This window comes from Rhinatrema bivittatum, chromosome 17 (assembly GCF_901001135.1).
Source record: "Rhinatrema bivittatum chromosome 17, aRhiBiv1.1, whole genome shotgun sequence".
Taxonomy (NCBI): Eukaryota; Metazoa; Chordata; class Amphibia; order Gymnophiona; family Rhinatrematidae; genus Rhinatrema; species Rhinatrema bivittatum.
This window is the reverse complement of record NC_042631.1, coordinates 11,135,839-11,160,042: the sequence shown is the minus strand read 5'-3', so window position 1 is coordinate 11,160,042 and position 24,204 is coordinate 11,135,839. Positions and strand designations below refer to the sequence as shown.

General features: G+C 40.1%; 1 protein-coding gene across 6 annotated transcripts in view; it reads right to left on the bottom strand.

Annotated features, from left to right (window-relative positions):
• Positions 1–24,204, bottom strand: part of NELL1 (neural EGFL like 1) — a 387,142-nt gene that overhangs the window by 244,750 nt on the left and 118,188 nt on the right. For all 6 annotated transcript variants that reach the window (XM_029582536.1, XM_029582539.1, XM_029582538.1 and 3 more), the window contains one exon: positions 12,691–12,819. In XM_029582536.1, the coding sequence (XP_029438396.1) occupies positions 12,691–12,819 (129 nt within the window). The remainder of the gene's footprint in view (positions 1–12,690; positions 12,820–24,204) is intronic.

Below are 24,204 nucleotides of genomic sequence, written 5' to 3'. Positions count from 1 at the left end.
TCAGTACCTATCCAATCAACTCACTACCTAATCATCTTAACCTTCATATCACTTGATAATGTATCCCTAACCCACTGTCTGTATTGCTCCCAAGAGTTGTTTTTTTTACACTTACCCTTGTTTATATCTGATATATTTGTAAATATGTTAAAGTATGTCCATGTTTCCAACAGTTCTGACATACTTAGACCTTTAACAGGTGTTTGTATATATTCTTTATAACTCTAACTCTGTTAAAGCTGTTCATCAAACTTCAATGTATAGCGTGTTATAACTGTAAACCGGAGTGAAGGCCCCTGCCAATACTTCAGTATATAAAAACGTATAAATAAAATAAATAAATAAATAGTGCAAATTTGGCAGGGATAATCATATTGGCGAAGGGAGGATAGGGACCTGCACTCTGTGGATCCTATAGATCTCTCACACTGGTCAATATAAATCTAAAAATTTTAGCTAAAGTTTTGGCACTGAGTTTAGGAGCAGTGTTTCCTTTGCTGATTCATCCAGATCAATCAGGATTTGTACTAATGTGTTCTAGAATTAATTTGGAAAGCACAGCAGAGGAATATAATGGCTATACTATTAACTGTAGACACAGAAAAAGTCTTTGATAGGGTTAATTGGCCATTCCTATTTTAAGTACTAGGAAAAATGCAGATAGGAAGAGACTTCATAGATTGGATCCATAGACTGTATGACAAACCACAAGCATGTATAAAGGTAAATGGAGGGTGCTCAGCCCATTTTGGGGTACAGAGGGGTACAAGGGCAGGGATGCCCACTGCATTATTACTGGAGCTCTTTAAAGAGAGGATTTAGGACTAATTCACAAATTTGTGGTACAAAAGTAGGTGAGATTGTTTATAAAATGTCTCTGTTCATGAGCAATGTATTAATTATTTACCATTACAGAGCCTGATGGCTCCTTTGAGGCATTACTGAGGGGAAACTAGAACCTTTGGGGGGATTTCTGGATTCAAGGTTAACGGAGACAAATCTGAGATTTGGAATCACTCTGTTCTGGAGAGTTGATTTGTGGAACTTGGTGGCAAGCTCCCATTTAAAACTGCCAAGAAGTGGGTGAAATATTTGGGGGTCAAAACAGGTCCAAGGGTTGAGAAATGATTTGGGTATAGTTATGAAACACGATCACACATTTCCCATTTCTTCACACACAGTTGCATTTGCATTGGTCTTAGAATGTGAACCCTGATCTTATTTGCCTCACTTGCTACTACTTTATCTTGCAAACACTTAATGACCCAACACAAGTGCTGGAGAGAACAAAACATGGACAAATCAACTGAACAAGGCTCTAACCAGCTCTCTGAATGTAAAATCTCATTGCCAGAGCCCTAATCTATGAGCTGTGAGAATTAAGAATTTGATTGCTGCAAGGCTGAATTTCTGTGAAACTATAATGAATTATGATGCTTACTTTAAAAAAAAAAAAAAAAAGGCTCTAAAACATAAGGCAACCTTATTAGAAATGAACATTTATATTGAGGAAAGACCTGCACTGTGATATTACAACAAAATAACTAATGTAACTCCAGGGGACAGAAAATAATTTGAGCACAACAGTGCAAGGGCTCAGTTCTCATAAAAAATGACATTTAAACTCATTCATATGTAAATACAAGAGCAGATTCTGAAAAGAAGAAAAAAAACTCACAAATAATTCAGTCACTTCAATCACAAGCAGAAATCTATTCTCCTGCCAGCTTCTGAAAATTCAAGTTTTAGTGACTTCATAGACACAGAATCACATCGTTCATTCTAGCACAGAAGCTTTTCTTTCCAGGAACGTCTGCCTATTAGCAAATCTATCCATGTTACTTCACACTTCTATTAGACGTATTCCAAACGTGTCATGTGTTCATTCTAAAATTTGCCTAAATCAGAGATAGAATCCCCATTAGGGAGACAACTCAACATGCAAACAGAGTCAGAATATTTGACAAGCTACTTAATAAAAGATTTAAGTGCTCAAGCTGAACTTCATGCAACATTTTAGGAAAAAAAAAATAATAATAATAATAATGGCATACCTAGTCCCCAGGAACTTGAAAATCTTGGGGATGGAAGAGGAGTTTCAGCTCGTTAGTAATTAAGCAGTAATTATCCATGGGGACTGGGCACTTACAGGTGGCTGGAGGAGTCCAAGGTCTGAAGTACAACAGGGACCCATAGACAAGAGAGAACACGTCCTATTTGGAAGACTTTTACCTTACAACAAAATGCAGACAATGCCAGTATGTTGTATTGGATAGGGGGGGGAGAAGCTTCAGGGTGCTCATTAGCAGAATCTGTTCAGTAACGTTCACATGGCACCACGCCACTGCCCGAGACCCCAGGTCTGATTATCAGGCCCATCTCCCCTGAGGTAGACATCCTGGGTCCTCAGAGCCAGGGAGAGAGAGAGATATAATAAGCATGTTTGTACCTCGGCCTAAAACCGATGGCCATTAGCAATGGTTACATGGAATGGACTTAGTGTTTGGGTACTTGCCAGGTTCTTATGGCCTGGATTGGCCACTGTTGGAAACAGGATGCTGGGCTTGAGGGACCCTTGGTCTGACCCAGTATGGCATGTTCTTATGTTCTTAAAAAAAAATTACACCGAAAAGACAAAAAACACACGTACAGGTCAATGCAATATCCGCGCGGGAAAGACGGGCGCTCATGACTCAGCGCCTGTTTTCCTAACGCTCGCCCAATCCACCTCTCCCGGGCGCGCACCATGCAGTGGGCCTAATGAGCCGCTGCTTTAAAAAGGAGGCGCTGGGGGGGAAATTGCGCTTCCCTAGCGCCTCCTCAGCTTCGGGTGCCCAGGAGAAATGGCGGAGGAGAGCGGATTAGGAAAACGGACGCTTGTAAATTGAGCATCCATTTTCCTAACCTCACCACCCATCAAGACTTTAAAAAAAAAAAAAAAAATGTTCCCACATTACTGCTTTATGTGGTTCCTCCAACTTAATATCGCCACAATATTAAGGAATCACAGAAAAGCGGTTTAGGAGGTTCCTCAAGACTTAATGCCAGCTCTTGGTCCGGTGCTAATTTTTGAGTGTTAAAATGTGCGCGTCGGGTGCATGGTTATGTTTTACATTGGGGGTACCACCCGCCTCATCATCGTGGCATTTATATGTGATGAGTGCTATTAGCTGTGCTCTGGTTTGGACATGGTTTGGACGCGCTGATCCCCTTATTGCATCAGGGGTTATGGACATGCATCCAACCGCGAGTTAACCTGTGCGCTAGCTTAAGCGCACAGTATTGCATCGGCCTGACAGCTTTAAGCTGACACAAACTAGCCTGGTTTTCAACATCAATATGGGTTGTTTGTAGATAAAAAGTACGTGCGTGCCTTGAGCTGTTTTAAATGAAGGTATACAGCGTGCGCCGCGTAACAGCGGCATCCAAGTTACACATCTGCACCTTTTAAATTTAAAATGCGTGTGGTTTAATAGCTGTGCCTCCGAAACAGCCCTCTGAATACCTCTTTTAATGCAGCCAATGTGTACAAGTGCGCACGTACTTCCAGGCAGCCGAAAAGCCATCTACCCGTATAACATTGTAAACCTGCAGATCACGAAATGACCTTCAAAAAATGTGTCCCCAAAAAATGCCATTTGTAGCATGTCATTGAGATCATATTTAAATCAAACACATCTACAAAGCTACAAGTGCTCAGTAATGATCCAGGAGATTAGGTTTGGCTAGAGTTGCCTCTACAATCAATAACCTGTAACGATTCATTGATCTGACAAGATTTGTTGCTTTTTCTTCAGAAAAACAACAATAAATTAAGTCAAAATGTTTTCAGCGTCTTAAAAAGGCTAAATATATTTCCATCCTAGCTCTAGAGGGGAGAGGAGGTGACAGAGGTGACTAGTGAATTTCATGAAAAGTAACAGGAAAGAGAATAATTTTTTTGACTATTACTAAAAATAAGAAGCACATTTAAATTTCCTTTTACAAAACGTAAATCCTCGGTAATGAGATTTGGTAGCTAAGGACATAGGAAATTCTTAAACTATAGTCCATCCTCGGTTATTTACCACTTGACTGCTTCCCACCCTCACTCTTCCACAATTTTAATATCTCCAAGGTCATTTCCATTTTTATCCAATGCTAATTCCCTCAATTATCCACCACCCCAGCTGACCACCATTTGTCAATCAAAGAAGCTGCATTTTCTCATTTAATGCAGTTATAATCTCCCTCGCTGTTTGGGTGGCTTGACAGGCAGATTAGTACATGCCCTGATGGTGTAGCTATGACATTAGGCATTTGTGAATGAGTTTTACTGAACTCTACATGAAAAAGGGAAGACTGCAGAAGCAATCTGCTAGAATCCATGTGAAAGATTTTCCAATGTTTTACAATAAAGTCATGTACCTGACATAATGCACCTGATGTTAAATATGCAAATAGAATCTATACAGCATGGTTATCTGACAAAGTATCCTGGTACTGAGACAAGCTGACATCCCCCTACCATTCTTTGCCCTAACACATATAATATGTATATGCTATGCAAGCAACCACATGTTAACAGAATTAGAAAAACTGATAATTGGTATATTTTAGGTCCATAAATAATATACTACACATTGTACAATGTAGACAATATTAAAAGCATTGATTAAAAATGTGATAATTTTGCACACTGGAAATTCATTAGCAGTCAAGTGGAAATTATCATGATACAACATATTCCAGCATGTGAAGGTTATAACAACCTGGACAATGAAATCTGAGAATTGCCTCTGGCAATCCCTTGTCCAAAGTGCTACTTGAGCCCTTAAATTTGGAATGCTTGCAAAGAAAAATACATGTCATATATCGAACACAAAAAAGTAAAGGGCTGAATTAGCACAAGTCTGAAACTTGTGAGCAGTAGCAATAATCATCAAGGCTTCAACTGTGGCTACAGTCCATTCGCTCATCCTTCATATACATTCATAATTCAATCATCTTTCTTAACAAATCTATCTGAAGAAGTCTGTACCTTACATTCACTTACCTCATATGCCTGCATTGGTAATGATGGACATGCAGGCTGCAAACTCTTAAGGAGTTTCCTGGGAAAATAAATATTAATAGAACATATGCATAGGTCTGTACTCAATTAACCAGTGCCATCAGACCGGCCAAGGGGGGCAGTGAGAGGGGGAGAAAGAACAAGGCCTCACGCTGGCAGGATTTCTCCACCTTCAAAATGTTGGCACTTTAGATGATCACCTAGTTTGCTTAATGGAAGCACTGGTCCTGCCCTGAACTATCTTGCCCACCTACAAACCTGTACCTCTATTGAAATTTCAGTTTCCGCAGGAAGCTCCCTAAGAGTCTGCAGCCTGTAAGCCCCGATCTAGGCATGAGGTCAGTGAGTAAGAGAGATTTATTTTTAGGATGAGTGAATTAGGAATGGATATGAAAGACGTGCAAATGGACAGCGACCGTGCTCAAGGCCTTGACGACTGGTGCAACCGTTCACAAGTTTTCAAATGAGTGCTAATTCAACCCCTTCTGGCGGCTGGTTTTGCGATTACCCCCATATCAATTCACATCCAAAATTACTCACAAAATTACTCCCATAATTCCCATTCTGAATTATCCCACATAAAAGAACTATCCAAAGGAGTTTACACTCACCAAATCAAGCAGATGGATTTTTTTGCCTCTGTGCACCGTGGTTAAAAGCATGGGCAATCAAGACCTACACAAATACTGTTACCTACATAATGTGCGGGCAAATTTATGACATCGCATTTCTCGAGTAAAACACTGTTCTACCAGCAGAAAAGGCTTTGAAAATGACCCTCCTCGTGTCCAATGCTTGCAAACAAATATTAACAATTTCTTCAGCATGAGGGAGTCTGTCAATTCGTGCTTCTTGCATACAGAAGTAGGGCTTCCATATCTTCATTTAGGGTGAAATGTATTTATTAGCACTATTATTCTCTCTGGGTTACTCATACTGACTGAATGAGTAGTTTCACTCTAGTCTGACGTGAATTTATGAACACCAAATAAATCCGAATTTGCTTATTTTTCCTGTGAAATTATTTTGCTGATGACCCTTTCTCATCCAAAACTGATTTACCATAAATAGTTACAATTTGCTAATACCGACGTCACTGGTGTGTTCAGCCCAGAGACCTTTTCCACACTTTTTTTTTTTGTTATACAGACATTAAAATAATCTCCCTGCTTCTTTTATGCATTTGTCCCACTGCAAACAAATATTTTGAAGTGTAAAATTCTATAGCACACCGAGTGCTGATTTGAAAAGCAAATAAACCGGAACATTTACAGCTTCCTTTTTACCGGTGGTGAGGAAATGACTTATTGACCTTTAAAGAACGGTGGTGCAATGAATCGGAAATCAAACGCACCCAAGAGGTTTCCAGTTATTCCTTTAATTAAGGTCCCTTGCCTCTCCTCTAGCAAAGTAAAAAAAAAAAAAAAAAAGGAAAATCCGCTCCATCTAACGTGCTTTATATGTCTGGTGAGTGACACCAGAGAAGCAGAGGGGAGGAGAAGTAAATGGTTGAAAGAGCTGGCCCATCTATTCCCACATCTGCATTACGTAAGTCACACCTCGTGCCTTGGTAGTCTGCAGTATGTAAGGAGAGAAGCGTTCCAATACAGCCGAGCAGGCCGTCTCCGCAGAAAGGCGCCTATTGCTTGCCTGAAACACACACAGCACGCGTGGACTTAAGCATTCAGTCAAGAACTGATTTCGCATGCAGATTTCTTTTTCTCCGAGACAAAAAAATAAAAGTTTGCAGCATAGAATACACAGAAGTTCCTATGCCAATTTCATCTCTCTTGCTTTTTCCTGCCCTCCCTTCGCTTTCTCACTAGCCCCCCTTTGTAGTTTCACTTACCATGTCTATATTGCATTTATGATTGTGGAGCCTTACAGTTTGACTAAAAATTCTGTTTTACACATTATTTTTTTTCTGTTTGTAGATTCTCTCAATTGTCAAGGAAGTTTGCTTTGAAATGTTAATGTGCCCTGTTTATTTTCCCTCCCTCCCTGCCCCACATCCACCCACCCTACTGCCTATTTTCCTTGTGTAGACTTTCACAACCACCAGGCCATGGACCAACACTGGTCCCCAGCAGTATTTCTGCCAGTCCATGGAGCAATGGTGATTTCACAAGGATGAGGGGTAAGCGAGACCTGCCCTGAAGAGGCATATGATGCACTGCATTGTGCACCACAGCCAGAGACTTATGTAAGCCTTCTCTCCTCCACTCATCCTATAGACCTTCCCCTCCCCTCCCCCCAGTTGAGGCTGGTCCTGAAGACCCATCTTTAGAAGAGAAGCAGCTGTGGCTCATTGTTAATGAATTAGCGGCTAATCCACTCTCAGGTCCAGCCTTTTGTACAGGTGCCAAGAGGGTACAGAGCCACCACATGGACTGAAAGCAAAGCAGACACTGGTTTATTCTCATGTGAGCTTATTAACATTCAGCTGCAGTTGATTCCCTCTCAGAGATCAGGCCTTAGGATCAGCATAACTCACAACTGGAAAATAAGTCCAGGAGTATGAATATTAATTGTAGTAGTGCAGTGGTAGTAGCAGTAGTAGTAGTGGTGGTGGTGGTAGCAATGATAATAGTAGTAGCAGTACCAGTAGCAGTATTACTACTAGTAGTATCAGTAACAATACTAGTAGTGGTATCATTAGCAGTAATAGTAGTAGTAGTAGTAGTAGTAGTAGTAGTAGTAGTAGTAGTAGAAGTAGCAGTGGATTGCCCACCTCCTTCAGTTTAGGGTCTATGTTTAAATCGGCTCACCCAATTTCTTTGTTGACAGATTATAGTACAATATGGGAGCAGCATCCATGAAAGCAAACTAAATGACCTCAATCAAAGAGCACGTTTTATCGGTCTGCAGAAGTTATTTGTACCCTGAGCAATAATTCTTTCAACATCACTTTGGGCAGTTTTTATTGAAGAACTGGGAAGCAGTTAACAGGAACATTAAATAAATAAATAAATAAAATATCTTGGGGTTGATTTAAATATATCTGTGCAATTTAACCAATAGTAGCAAAGCAATAGATTCCTCACTGTGTGCTGTATGTGGCTGTGTGACTTCACTTGTTCAGAAAAGCCCAACCCCTGCTGCTACAGTCTGAGGTCAGCAGGGGCACAGGGATCATGCAGAAGATACCAGACTCTGTTTAGAGAGTCAGAATCTCATGTAAATCAGAGACGGGGAAGGTGATGAGTGTTCAATGATGAGCGAGCCATTCCTCCCTCTGCAGTTACATAGAGCAGATCAGGATGAATGTTCCCTATGGAGTTACTAAAAGCTAGTGTGAAGCCTGTTCAGTGATGAGGACTGATATTTCGCCCTTTCCTAGGAGATATATGGTCATTCTTGTATCTATTCTTGAAGTATACATATATAAGGCCAGATTTTAAAAGGCCTGCGTGCGTAAATCCCAGGGTTTATGCACGTGGCCAGGCCTTGAAGTGTGATTACAATGGAATGAATTTTCAGAGGCGTTACACACGTAAAAGTAGAAATTTTCAATAGCCTATTTATGTACATGAGGTCCATTTATGCACATAAGCACAGTTTTACGCACATATATACGCACATATATACGCACTATTAGCTTCACGAAAAATGGACTCGGGCACTTCCAGGTTAAAGCACCTTTAAGTTTTTAACCAGTATTCACTATCGTATCACTTTATAATTATTACAGCCTTTACCTTCTTTCCAGCTTTTGTTTTAAGCTTCCAAGTTCTCTATTCCTTGTTGATTGTAACTTTGACTTATTCTTATCTTTTGTTATGTATAGTTTACCTAAATTGTTACTTCAGTTATACCCTTGTTAAATGTAAACCGATCCGATATGGTTATTTACTATGAAGGTCGGTATAAAAAACTGTTAAATAAATAAATAAATAAAATATATCATTTTGCACAATAGACCATCAATCCCTTTGCCATCTCTCTAAAAGTAAGTCCAGTTGCCTCAAATTCATTTACGTTATTTGCTTCAGTGTTCTGACTAGATAAGCATTCTTCCCAGATGTTTATCCCTAATGGCAAGCCATAATTTTATTTCAGTTTTACTCATTCTTACTTTGGATAGTGGCTCCTCCTTGCATGGCCTTCTCATAAATGTACAAACCTTGTTCAGTTCAACTTTATCAACCCCCTTTTCTAATTTGCTACACATAGAGAATGTCCTCTTAAAAAGCCAGTCCGACTGCTTCCACTGCAATGGGCAGCACCCTTTGGTCAAAGCCTGCTTAATCAGAACCAAATTCACTAAGCAGACCCTCTCATTTTATTTACATCCACCTCGTGCGGGGCGACAACCTGTCAAACCACAACAAAGATGATGAATATGCTGGTGACGCACGCTGATTAGTTAAATTGTGCAACGTGCAGTATGAACACGATTATCGTTCGGCAGACTGAAACGGGGGCACAGAAACGAATGTCTCGTTCACTCATCTGACGATGCGCTCAGGGCCTCAAAATGTCCAGATGTAACCAAGGTGGCAAGGACTGGCATAATGCAAAGAGGCTAAAGAGTCGAGTCTGTCATGTCTTGAAAGTGTCCCAAGTCTGAATACAAATCCCATGTAAGTGGACCAAACAGATATGGTGGATATCCTTAATACAGAACCGGTAGGTTTATTTTCCTACTTGCTCCATGTAAATATTGACACTTTTTTTTTTTTTTTTTTTGCCGTTTGTACGGTAATCGTCCTAAGAGTTGATCTGAGAAACCAAACTTGATACATGTTGCAGTCAGGGACCTGGTACACCATGCAGAGAATAATTTTTTTTAATGACTTTCAATGTGTTTTGGAAGCCAAGAGGAAAAAGCTACACATTATGGGCAGCCAATATCCATTTAACAGAGAGCTTGAATTATGATTAGGAGACATTAAAGCAGTGAGGCAGCAACACAGGAGAGTTAAGGCTCAGCTGCTATTTCCATTAGGCACCCTATTTTTTCTAGCTCAATACATCATCTTTCTTTTTTCAGACTGCATGAAGCATAAATTTCATTTGTTTAACTTTTTATTTCTCCCTTATTTTCCTTTCCATCAAATTAAACGAGAGAGGGGTGTAAGCCAGACATAGCCTGTAAATAAAATTTTTAAAAGCCGTACAAACAGACATAGGGGCCTGTGCACCAAAGTGCACTAATGCTTTCACAATTCACGTTAAAAGCTCTGTTTGCGTGCATTGGCAGCACTTTTAATACATACAAATGAGCTTTTGTGAGTTTTAGCGCAAAGTATGCAGAAGTAACAAGAAGCAAAAGCTGTGCAACACAGCTGATTACTGACTGCCGCAGCAAAAAAAAATATATATATATATACACAACTTGCTTCGCAGAGCCATTAATGCAAAAAACTTAACTGCACCTCGCAATTAAGGACCTACTTTACTATCTGCATTATTGGGCAATGTTAGCTCATGGCAGTATGTTGTACCCATAGGTTCACTGAACCAATTTACAGAATCACAGAGTCATTTGTGAAAATCATGAAAATAATAGTCCAAAATAATTGCAAGCGTGAAAAAATTTTGAAACAAGAAAACGTCACAAATCACTTTTGCAGGATGCATATTCCTCACACAGAGAAACCTTTAAGTTTATAGAGAATGGATCATCATAACTCCCAGGGATGCTGAACTTAAATGTTGTTCAGCGTTTTCACCGCTGAAAGGTCATCAATCATCATCGGTTGGAAAATAGAAAGGAATTTTTCAAAATTGTTTTTTAAATGCTCATAAAAAAAATTTTTTTTTAAGAAGCATACTTCCCATTCATTGTGCCCGACGTGATATCACATTTCAAATCACTGCTTCAGGGGCTTCTTTCCTGTTCATAACTGTCAAAAAAATGCACAACGGTTTCTTTAACACTGACCAATCACATTCACATCAGAAACCGCTGTGCATTTTTTGACAATTATGAACAGAAAAGAAGCCCCTGAAGCAGTGATTTAAAATGTTATATCACGTTGGGCGCAATGAATGGGAAATATGTTTCTTAAAAAAAAAATTTTTATAAGCATTTTAAAAAAATTCTAAAATTTCTTTTCTGTTTTCAGACCAATGATGATTGATGACCTTTCAGAGGTGAAAACGCTGAACAACATTTCAGTTCAGTATCTGCAGGGTGTTAGTATGGTCCATTCTGTATAAACGTAATCATCATTTGTGAAAAAAACCACGAAGAAAGCCAACCAAGACAACGTTAAGATGTCAAAATAAAAAAAAAATAAATTATCAGTGCACAAATAGCAAGATGAAAAAGAAGGGGCCAGTGGTATTGACTATCCCTTCGGAACAGTGAATGCCTCTGCAGTCCACAGAAACCACAATGCTTTCTATTTTAGACTCTGCAGTTCACTTACAGGACCTTTATATGAGCTGATCCACAAAGCTCAATGTGTTTTTAATGCAGCTTTTCAGGAGAAAATGTTGCCTTATGCGCACACACACACACAGTGTTAAATTACTCCTGCTAGGTTAGAAAATCCCTGCCACCCTCTTGAAACAGCTTTAACATGGGAAGGATCTGTTATTAAGAACAAGTCAACTGGCAAGACATGGGTATAGGCTCATGCATCAGCTAGAAGAGCTTATTAATCTTTATTGACTGGCCAGAAGCCCTGGAGCTTCCTTAGAAACCACAACACTGCATGAATTTCTTACACAAACATTTCGGTAGAAAAGAAAAAAACAAAAAACAACTGCAGTTCCTGAGTGCCACAAACAGGCCCTGCTGTTAAAGGTAACCAAAGCATGGAAATCACTCATTACCCACACAGGTCATTGTTTGCAAATATTCCTGCTAAATATCCTTTGTGGACAAGGATACTTGCGCCTCCCTAAACGCCACCTTCTTTCCCTCTGCTGGCCGACGCTCTTTCCCACTCTGATACTACCCTTGCGCCTCACTCCGGGTTCCACCACCTCCACCTGCTCACCTCCTTTCTCTCTGCTGGCTCGAGTATTATGAGTAGCTGTGAAGGCGGCTTCCTCTTTGTGAAGGGACAGCGGCTGTGATCCATGCACGGAGAGAGAGAGGGAACGAGCGACATAGGCACCATAGGGATGGGGTAATGGCAGGAGAGGGGGTTGGTTTTTTGGGGGTGGGGGGGGGGGTTGCCTCTTCTTGTAACTTACCGCCCTAGGAAGCTGCTTGGGGATGGATATCCCAAAAAATCAGACCTGTGTGTGGCATTCACGGAGCAGAATTTACCATTTTTCTTACAGAAAGTGCAGTTCTCTGGCCTCTCTAAAACTGAAGCCAAATTAAAAAAAAAAAAAAGCATCCAGCCCGGGAAGGCTCCTGGCACTGTAGCCTGATAGAATTATCCAGTTTTTGGAAGCTCATAAGGAGCAGGAGGAAGTTGACAGACCCCCCACCCCCCCCCCCAAAAAAAAAAAAAAAAAAAAAAGACAAGAATCATAATGGCTTAATTGTATCTTCTATTCCTCGTCCCCAAGTACAACGTTGTTGTATTTTGTGCAAAAATTACCTTCTACTGCCAAAGTAGCTGCACTTTCAGTGGCTGTGTGTGCTGTACTAACAGCTTCAGTATCGCATCTGAAAAAATGCGCCTTAAACTTCTTTAATTTGACAAAAAACTTTCTCTCTCTCTCTTTACCTTCACAATATGCAGCGTCGCCCTGGACAGGGATGTAGCCATTTTTGCATTCACAGGTCGCCTTAGTGTTCCAGTTTTTGCACTCTGAATTTTCACCGCATCTGTGTCCCTCGGCACAAAAGTTATGCCCTAGAATGTGAAGCACACACAACATCGCATTAGCACACAAGAGGCAACAAAAGCGAGCTACATCCAAAAGGCTCCCTTCTGAGCTTGAACACTTGCCTACGTGTTTTCTGTAGAGTCGCTTGCCTAAGCAGGCACCACTTGAGCACAAGACGGAACGCGCCAGGGCAGAAAGCGATTCTTCACAAAGAGAAGCCCAACGCTTCACACTTTTCATCTGTGCAAATAATCTGCTCTATGGTACATTAGGAGCTAATCTCTTCCAATAGGCCCAACTCAACCACTCTACAATGTTGCTAACCAGTTCCATTTTTCTATCAGTCCATTCTCCATGATTACCCCACAAATGTTGCTATTTGCTGAAATTCCAGCTGCTCTTTGGATTTGGTAAAAAGAATAATAATAATAGTTGGAGGTTGAAGAGATTGTTTTACAGGTACAGGATCAGGCACAGTGCACTATTATACACAATTTCAAAGCAACTTTTGGACGAAGTCAGCTCAGAAAATACAGCGCATTATCAAGTGACTTTACAGGTTTAGCTAGGAACATAGTTATGCGATCTGTATATGGTGATTCAATACATGTCAGTGTCTTCCAGTTTATATGGGTGGATCATACAGCCCTCACGTTATTCCATTTGTAAACAGTCTGAAAGTCTCTGCTTTTCAGATGGTAACGTTAGCACCTAAGCGAGACACAAAACAAGGAACCGGACTGGCAGCTCAGTGGTGGTGGTGCTGTGCATTGCCATGTGAAGGATTCACATTAAATTCCTGGATTAGGTCCTTCCATTCCCCCTGCCAGCTGGGGCTGGGGGTTATGTAGAGGCATCGTTCACAGTCCCGGGTGGGGGGGGGGGGGAGGGAGGGAGTCTCAGCCCTTATGCAATGGGGACACCCAGTGCCTGGATTAAGGATCCGTGACCGCAGGACTCCAGAAGGAACCTGGTGCAGGCCTCCACCCCCACAATACAGCTGCTTCATTGACTGGGCAGACTTTGTAAAAGGATATAAACAAACGGGAAAAATCTCCCAGTATTTGCAAAATGGTGCTCAGAATATGGATCTCGGTCCCAGTTCAGATTGTGCTAGAATCCCAAATGAGGAGGAGGAAACTGACCAGCCCCCAGAAAAGCAAAACAAGGGATTTTGTGTTTCTTTTAAAACATATTTTGAAGCAATAGATTCAAAAGAAAATTATATAAAAGACAGAGTATAACAACATCATATTGCAGAATAAGTGAAATCTATAGCCTTAGCTACCCAACAATACCCCTTCTAGATGTGAACACCCGGTTAGTATAGGAAAGAACTATTTATTATTATTATTATTATTATTATTATTAATTGATATACTGCTTATTGAATCATATCCAAGTGGTCTACAATAAAATCCATACATAACATACAAACAATATACAAAATGACCTAATATGTCTACCAATAATGAAAAAACACAATCATAACACTTAGAATTAAAAGAGAACTATTAAAACAAAGCAGAACTTTCAACAAGAAATCTGGTTTATGAGGATGTACCCAGTTGTGACTCTGTGCTCTTTCTTTGAGGACAAAATTACTAACCTTAAAGCTTTAAGCCTGAAGGGAATAGATGTGCTTTCTTTTAGTGTAGATCAAAGTAAATCATAATCTATAAGATTGGCTGAAACGAATCTGTTATTAGACCCTCATTCTGTGGTTTTGGAGGTTAATTTGGATGTTACATTAGATGAGAAGGAAGTTAGTCTCTTTGATGTTCCCACAGAGCTGGAGGAATTTAGTTTCTTTGATACAGTCCCTTTGTTGGAACTTAGATCTGTGGTTAAAGGGTAAATAAATCTAAATGCTGTTTTGATCCTTGTCCTTATCTTAATGATTTTCTACCAGATCAAGCTTTAAAGGGTTTAGGAAGAGTGATTAATACCTCTTTGATTGAGGGATCAGTCCCAGATCTACTGAAAAGGTGTAGTGACTTCCATTCTGAAGAACACTCAGTTGGCACCCAAGATATGTTTGAACTACAGACCTGTAGCTAATCTCCCCTTTATTGCTAAAGTATTGGAAAGGGTTGTAACTACACAGATTTCAGATTTTTTTTTACATTGAGTGGAGAAACCTGACCGGGCCCAGGCAGGTTTTCGCAAGGGTTCTAGTACAGACACAATTGATTTAGTCTTACCACAGTTGGATAAGGGAAATGAGGTTCTTTTAATTTTTCTAGAACTCTCTAGTGCATTTGATCTGGTGGAACACGATATCCTTATCTCAAGATGTCGAGCATTAGGGATTGCAGGTCCAGCTTTCAACTTAATTGCTAGTTTTTTAGAGAATAGATTTCAAAGAGTTTTCTTCCAGGGTCATTAGTCTATTTTATAGGTTCTTCATTATCCCTGTTCTTATTTAATATTTACTTGTCCCCTCTTGGTAAAATCATACAATCTTTTGCTTTACCCTATTCATCTCTGCCGATGATGTGCAAATTGCTGTACCTTTGAGTAAGGATGCATCTCACACTCTTTCTATTCTTACAGATTGCATGGAAGCAGTGGGTAGATGGTTGGGGAAAAGTCATTTAGTGTTGAACACAAAAAAACCCCAAAAAAACTAGATTTTGCAAGTGGGTACCAGAGTACATAAAATTTCAGGTTCAAACTGAGGGACAATTTATCACTGCAAATTCCAAGGTTAGATCTCTTGAGATAATGTTGGATTCTAGTTGGTCTATGGAGAACCAAAATTGTGCAGTACTCAGTTCTGCTTATCACAGATTGACTGGTGCGTCAGTTGAAAACTTTTTAAAATTTAAAAGCATTAAAATCGGTAATTTACTCACTAGTCATTTCTGTGATTTGCTATTGCAATCTGGTATTCTGGGGACGCCCTGGTAATGTAATCCAGAAGTTACACGTAATCCAAAATATGGATGCGAGATTAGTCATGGGACAATCAAGATGGGAATCAGCAGACCCTCTACTTAAGAACTTGCACTGGTTGCTGGTTAGGCTAAGAGATAAATTTAAACTTTTGGTCCTGACCAAGATTTTATGAGGATTGGACCCATTACATCTGAGAGACAAGATCTCATGGAAATGCTCTCCGAGGACTACTCATTCTCAATATGCCTGCATGCTCCAACTTCCACCAGTTAAGAAATTTCAACATATAAGACTTGGTACTCGGTCCTTTTCTATGTCAATTCCACTTTTGTGGAATGAGCTCCCTCTAAATATTAGACAGGAAACAGATGATGAAATTTTGCCACTTTGTAAAAACATGTCTGATGGTTTCAGAGTCCCATTTTGATTAAGATGGGTGATTAGATCAGTGTCAGAGTTCAATGTTTAAAGGGGTTCGAAGCTGAGCAGGAAGGGGGTTAGTATTATGAAAGGGGGTGATGCATTTATGGTAAGAAATATGGTGTAGGCAGGAGGAATACCGATACATGTGCTGTATATGACATGGAGTAGGTGGGTGGTAATAGGATGGCAATGATGAACATGCTCTCTGAACTGTGGAGTAGATGAGTGGTTACATGGAGGTAGCAAGATACTTTGTAATATTTTGCTGTCTTTTATATTTATTTTATTGTTTTGTTTTTAATGTATGTACATCGCTTTGGAAATTTTTATCACAAAAATTGGAAGGCGATTAATATATTTTTATAAATTAAAAAAAAAGTCATCTCAGAAAAGAGGCTACAGTAATCTCACCAATCTTAAAGAATAGGCTCACTTTTTGGATATGACCGGGGGTGGAGTCAAAATGGCGACTTGAGCAGGTGCATTGAGCACTGCTCCGGCACTTTTTTTCCTTCTTTGAAGAGATTTCCTAAGAAAAATGCCTCCTAAGCTCAAAGGAAGGCTCAGGACTTACCCTTCTGCCTCAGCGATTCCAACCGGGCAGAGGACAATCTCGCAATGCGTCCCCAAATCGGCAGGAACGGAGCTGGGAGGTCCAGCTGTCGGGTCACAAAGGGGAGAATGTGACCCGACCTCGGAACAGGTTTCCCTCAGCCCATTGGACTACTGACTTCCACCAGCTGTGCGAGCAACTTCGTCACTGCGACTACCCAAGAGTCCCAAAGTGGGAGCTCCCGTACTGCAGTCTGAAGGGGCGACGTCGTCGGGACGACAAGCGCAGACCTCCATGGAACATGGAGAGAGTTTCCTCGGTGAGAACGAGCTGGGAAGGAGAGAAGAGCGGCAGAGCCCAGGAGGTGAAACTCAAGGGCAAGAGCCCCTTCCCTACACCGAAGGTGAATTAATCTTAGAAAAATCAAAAGTAGTCATTTTAGACTGTTTGTGGAATTTGTCATCGGCAATGGCAAAGTCGATAGCAGAATGCTTGGGGAAAATTAATACTGTTTCCTGCCAGCTGGATTTAATGAATAAGAACTTTGAGGGTGATAAGTTGGAAGTGACTGAGAAATTATCAAGCTTGGAAAATGATATAAAACAAGTCAAAGAAGTTCAGACAATAATAATCCAAGATTGTGGAGCAGTGAAGAGAAAAATCGAAAATATACAAAATATTCTGAGGCATCTAAATTTGAGAGTTATAAACTTTCCTAGGGTTGCTGGAGAAATTCCCAGAATAACCGTGAAGCGGCATTTCCATGAAATATTAGAGATTTCCCCTGATAAGACTCCACCCCAATTACAACCAGTTCCCAATGTACTAGAAAATTTAACAGATTTTCCGGAATCTTCCACATACGAGATTGTTGAGAAAGCAACATTATTGATATCTTTCTATAATGAAAGTGATATGGGAGAAATAATGCGTGCCTATTTAAAAAAAAAAAAATCAATGTTGTATTTATGGGATCTCACAATAGAATATTCCTGGACTTAACAAAAGAGAGACAGCAAAAAAGGAAGAACATTTTAGCTTTAAAGCAGGATGTTCTAGCAGTGGGTGCCTCTTTCATACTCAGGTTCCCATACAAATGTGTCCTTAAGTATGGGAGAGATAATTATATATGTTTCCACCCCGAGCAGCTAAAAAGCTTTGTCGAGGCCAAAAAAGTGTTACAGCAAGTGGATGGTAGTTAAAGCAGTCCTTGTAGAAGAAAACCGATGTATAGGTGGCCTATTTTCCATTAATATTTTTCCTAAATTCTCCCTTGGTTTTGCAAGCACACCACCCCCCTCACATACTTGAGGTCTAATGGGTTGTAAATTACTTGAAAATGCACTGTGAAAAGAATATTTTTCTGTTTGAATATCTTGTTTGTAATGCTTTGTATATTATGTTAAAAACTTAATAAAGAGAAATTTAAAAAAAAAAAAAAAAAAAAAAAAGAATAGGCTCACTTAATTATAAGATTGACTATAAAGCCACATTTTAACTTTTTTTTCCCTAAATTTAACATTGTCCCACTGACTGCTAATGTCAGGAGGCAATGCATTCCAAATGATCAGACCTTGAAAGCTAAAGCAGATACAGCTTTGTCTGGTTCCAGTCTCAGAACAGACACCATGGGAACCACCAGTAATTGTTACTGTGATGATCGTAATATTCATGCTGGACTGCATGGTGTCAACAAGATAGATAAGTAGCTGGGTAGAGCATGCCAGACAGTGCATAAAATCAAAGAGTTTTTAAATTTGATTCTGACTTGTTCAGGTTGCCAGTGTAACCTCTGAAGGGCTGGAGCAACATGATCAAGATCTGGCAGCAGTATTCCGTAAAATTTGTAGGCACTTTAGGTGAACAAGGAGGGCAAACCATGGTAAGAGATGTTGGATCAGTCAATTCAAGCAAAATCAAAGCATGCACTAAAACATAGTCAGATCATGACTATGAAGATATGGGTGAAAGTGGTGCATTATACCTCAGGGAGGAGAATGAAACTCACCAGACAAGAGATGAAATTTGATGGAGCATGCTGAGTCAAGCTTAACTCCCAAGAGAAAGAAATTACTTCGTTCAGAGGGATTGCTATACCTTGCATACAGGGGGAGAGCAGATAAAGTAGAGTTAAATCTAGTTATCCATAGAGATTCAGACTTACCAGGATGTACCTTTAATCAATGAGTGTACAACCATTGGGCAACTCTGTCCAGACAAATGTTAAAGAATTGAATATCTTCCAGATGTTTAGGATCAATATATGGTATGGCATGAACATTGTTAGCAAACACCTACAACAATGCTGGATAAGTGTTAATACGCAGCTATTAGTCTAGGAAAGAGTGAGGAGAACATGTTAAGAGAGATTTTTTTTGCCTTTGAAAGAAATGGATGAGACGTTTATTTGTTATACCTTTAAATCTTGAATATTGGTGTTTCCTATGCACCTCAAATTTAAAATAGATTTCCCATTTGGGTTTCACTGAACATAAGAAATTGCCATGCTGTGTCAAACCATGGGTCCATCAAGCCCAGCATCCTGTTTCCAACAGAGGCCAAACCAGGCCACAAGAACCTGGCAATTACCCAAACACTAAGAAGATCCCATGCTACTGATGCAATTAATAGCAGTGGCTATTCCCTAACTAAACTTGATTAATAGCCGTTAATGGACTTCTCCTCCAAGAACTTATCCAAACCTTTTTTAAATCTAGCTACCCTAACTGCACTAACCACCTCCTCTGGCAACAGCCAAATATCTCATCTAAGTTAGCCAGATAAGTCTATCCGGCTAACAGCCAGCTATGTTTTGAATTTCTACCCCTTAGATTTTTACTTACAACAGTTTGGGTAGTTTGCCAACAAGAGCTCTAGGTTCAGTAAATTCCTCAAGCCTCCCTCCTATTGCTTTGATTGCTCTCCCTCTGCAGTTTCAAAAGTCACACAAAGGTTTCCATGTATAGCTCTATAGACCTAAATCTAATTAATAGCCTTATCTGCTGAAAGCATCCTACAATGTCAACCTACAGCACAGGATTCTGAATCTCACCCCATGAGCATTAAAATGTGACATTTCACAGCAAAAACAGGCTTGGAGGACAATGTTTCTCTGTGACTATGTGTTTCTCCTGAGGTTGTGTTGTCAGGGTGACTTCTCACTAGTGTGAATGTCATTGCCCATTGTATTTTGTCACATCCATTGTCTGTTAATCTTTCCTCAGCAGTCTTTCTCCCTCTCGCCTTGGAAAATTACATGTGTTTGCACCTCGGTCTGCAATTTATGTAGACATCATTATACCACAACTGTGTCCAAAAGCACTGTAGCAACATTTCAGACTGAGGTCTCTTTCACTTTATTTTCCATATAATAATCGCACTGATCGCTAATAAATCAAATCTTGCTGGCAGGACATTGAAATCAACCATTCAAAAAACGTTTCATTCCTCTTAACTGTAAATGTTCCACAAACATGAGCATTATAATTGTTTCATCAGATACAATCTCCCTCTGAAAATCTCCACAGCTTTCTTTTTTATTGCATATTTTTTTTTATCTACTTGATTCCATTTCGTAGACGTTCCGGGAAAATAAGGAAAAACAGTTGAAGCTTTTGTAGGATTACTGAAATGACGTTACCACATGCCTCCCTTCCCTTTTTCTCTTTATCAGTTCAAACTGTAAATAATAATATCATCCAAGGCCTTTAAACAAAGCCGTCAGCTTAGAAGGTCTTAATATTAGTTCTTTCCTTCATCCTCTGTTCATGGTCTTTCACATTATTGCACGGCGGGTTAAGAAAATGAGATTCTCCATCCTAAAGTCTGTGGTTGATTAGCTTAGACTGTGAGCTGACTGCTTATTACATATTCTAAAAAAAAAAAAAAAAAAAAAAGCAGCCCAACCAGAACCTGGATCAGATGGAGGCTACAGCACCCCGAGCCTTCAAACACAGATCACTAGAGGGGTTCTTTCCCCCACTTTAATTCTCTCCTCACTCCCACGTCAGCCTGGACATTGCAGCCATAGCTCCCTCTCTCATTCAGAAACATGAACCTCCATGAACTCTCTACAGATGCATTTGAACTACCCAACAGGTGTCATCTGTGAGTAGAGGCTGAGACGTTCTCCCTGCTCCGGCTACAGCCAGCCCAAGGTACAAGGCACAAGGTATGCCAGTAGAAAGCTGAGTCTCCTGCAGGGTGGTGCACTGAACATCCAGAGAGTCACTTGCCCTATCGTGAACGCTGTCATTTACCCTTAAAAGATCGTTATACTATTAGTGGATATTTAACACACATAACAGTTCCACTATCTTGCTCTTGCTGCAGCTAACCATGTGAAAACCTTGGGTTTTTTGTTTTTCTTTAATTTTTCTGACTTTTACTTGTTTTTAAAATTAGTATAGTTATGTTAAAGAATTAGGGATTATAAATATATATTGTATTTTTTTTCCATCTATTACTTTATTTTGTTTACTTATTTTTTATTGGTTTTGTTTTATTTGCGTAGTTGTTTTGTTTAGTTTCTCTTCTTTTTATCCTTTTTATATTTGAAGTTGTGAACCGTCTTGGTCAGACTTTGTCTGTGAAAGTCGGTATAGAAAATGTTTTAAATAAATAAATAAAATAAGAAAGCGCTGCCGACCCTAGGGCCCTGTCTCAGACTTTGCCCTTTCACGGGCGTTTTTTCAGAACAACGAAGCCTATAACAGGTAGACAGAGATTCATAGACTACGTTCTATGTGCTTGCATTTTTATCCGTATAGAGGGGCAGGCGATCTTTTAAAGCCCCATTTCACCCAAAAAAATAGCTTTGAGACTTATTTCTTAAGAAGCCAACTTTGAAAAGGGATCCATGCACCAAACCACGGAGTTAGATCCCTCGGACAGGGCAGCAGTTTCACCATGTAATGATATATTTAGCGATACCAGGGGCGTGTTTGGGTCAATGGAAGGTTTGAACAGATAATTTACTTATAGGCACATAGATTCTTCCCCAGAACCGAAACTGCACAAATAAGCAGGAGAAAAATCCCTGCCTATTTTTATAAAACTGAAAATCTTCTAAACGTATACAGGTAGGAAAGTACCCACAGACTTTGCCATTATATGATATACTGAAATCTCCCGCCTCTCCGAAGTGCACAACAGCCAACGGGAATAAAGGCTAGAACAATCTGAAAGAGACTCTGAATGCCTCTCCAGATGTGAATTATCAGGCACGCCGCCCTAACCCGTTACAACCTAACACGGAGCTGTCCGAGAGGAGATTTATTTATTTATTTATTTATTTATAGATTTTTATATACCGCAGTACGTATAGATATACATCACCGCGGTTTACATTTAACAATAACTTAGCAACAGGCTTTACAATTGACATTATTAATAAGTGTTAATTAGAATAAATTACAAATAACAGGATTGACAGAAAACAGGCTGTACAGACCGTGGACCATCCATTAGTGTTTAACATATAATTAAGATATTGGAGTAACTAATGAACCTTTACGAACCAACACTAAAACCATAGAGCATATAATACAATAACGGTGCTGAAAGGTGCTGAAAGATTTCATTGAAATGCAGAAAACCTTAAATACTACTAACAACTTTCAGCTCATTTTAGTCCCAACACAGACCACAGAGCAAAGGCGTCCGAAATAACATGAAAGAAAACACAATCAAGGCCAGGACTTGGGAAGCTTTTGTTTCAGCCAGAAAGTCACAACGGCCTTTCAAAGTAACTTAAGCTGTGCTGTTCATATTACAAGGAGAGAGCCATTTCCAAACATAAAAACAATGTTTGACATGTGCAAACGAGGTCTTAGAAACTTGCACAGTGCCAGCACATGCAGAAAGCACATGGACGTTCCTGTGGGGGAGTCTGGGTGGGGTTACCTTTTCGGCACCTAGACACACAATTTTGCAGGTGCAGGTCTGTGCGAGTACTTTTTCTGACTTAGTTTTCAACAGGAACAGTTTTCCATTTAAAAATGGATGTAAAACCTGCAAAGAAAAAAGGTACTCGCAGACTTTACACTTCTGTGCAGAGTTTGAGAGGCGCCCTTTTAGATGCTATTCAAGCGGTGCTCGATTCACCTAAAATCAGGAAAACTATTGCCCAAAGGTATTCCGTGGTGAATAAAAATTTGATGCATCACATTCTATGTTTTACAAAACGCAGCTCAGAGGCCCTGTGGAACTCAGAAAAACCAAGTTAAGCCTCCAATCTTTCGGTGTTTAGACCGTCTCCTGCTCAAATTCATGTAATATATTATCAACCTCATTATAATACACATGACCCTCATCACTCCTTCCTGGACATGCAGAGTCACTTTCCTGATATCGCACGTCAGGAACGGAGCAGAGGAAGTACTCCGAGCATGCTCCCAGTGCTATGCAAGACTGAACTATAAGCGAGAAACCAGAAATGACTTGGCCCACACTTCAAACACTACATTGCTCCATTTAAAAACACTTGTCCCAAGGATTCAAGGTTGGAGGAAACTAGGACACTGAAAGAAAAAAAAAACAACCATTTGCAGCTGCTTCTGTCCAATACCGTGCCCCCTGCCAAGAATGACTGGATGGGCCAAATTACTCTTCACCCACCATCACGGCCGTTACGACGACCAAAAAAACAGCCCCATTTTCTGCAGCTGGTCATTTCGGGGGAGAATACAGGAACCCCAGCGCGGCGCCCCGGCAGGTCCTCCCTGCTCAGCCCAGTAAAATTATTTCCATCAACATAGTCTGGGCGTAAGGTGGACGCTTATGATGTGCCCTGTATGTGCGCAGCATGGTTTTACACGTGCGCCCTTGGGTGTGCAGGGAACTCATTGCTAAGCAGACTTCACTCTTCGTGTAAACAATGATATTATTTACTGACGTTCAAAGTGGTCGTTAGTTTCAAAGTTTGAATATATGATTTGACCTCGAATGTATATTCTGGTATTTCTTTCATTCTGGATTATACGTTTTTGTGTATTTTTCTTCCTTATTAAGAATAAGTAACCTCCGATCCACTGAGACGTCTAATATTATGGTGGAAGGGTCTGAGGATGTGCACCTTGCCTTTTATTAGTTTTCACTATTGTGTTTTACAGGAAAACGAAGGGAGCGACCATCACATTGCTCCTTGTCTAGGGCAGTGGTTCAAGTGACCTCCCAGATAATTACCAGAAAGATGACACCACCATGAGATTGGCCCCAGAAAAGGACTCAGGTGGGTTCCTGGCTCAGGAGAGCCCACTGTGGAGGGTCCAACAAATGTTTGCATCACTGTGTGTGTGTAGGTATGGAAGCAAGTTTCTTTTGCTCTTTGTAACGCATGTTCAGGTGCCTGCATACCTGTTACATCAATGCTGTGCATGTGTTCCCCACGCTCAGATTTTCTTGTCTTCTCCTCTTCACCACAAGGAGTGGATGTGATTATTTAATCTCATTACTATGTAATATTTTCTGATTTCAGACTCTCCTCGTGTTCTGTGCTGTAGTGTCTCTTCCTCAGACATTCCCGTCCTCTGAA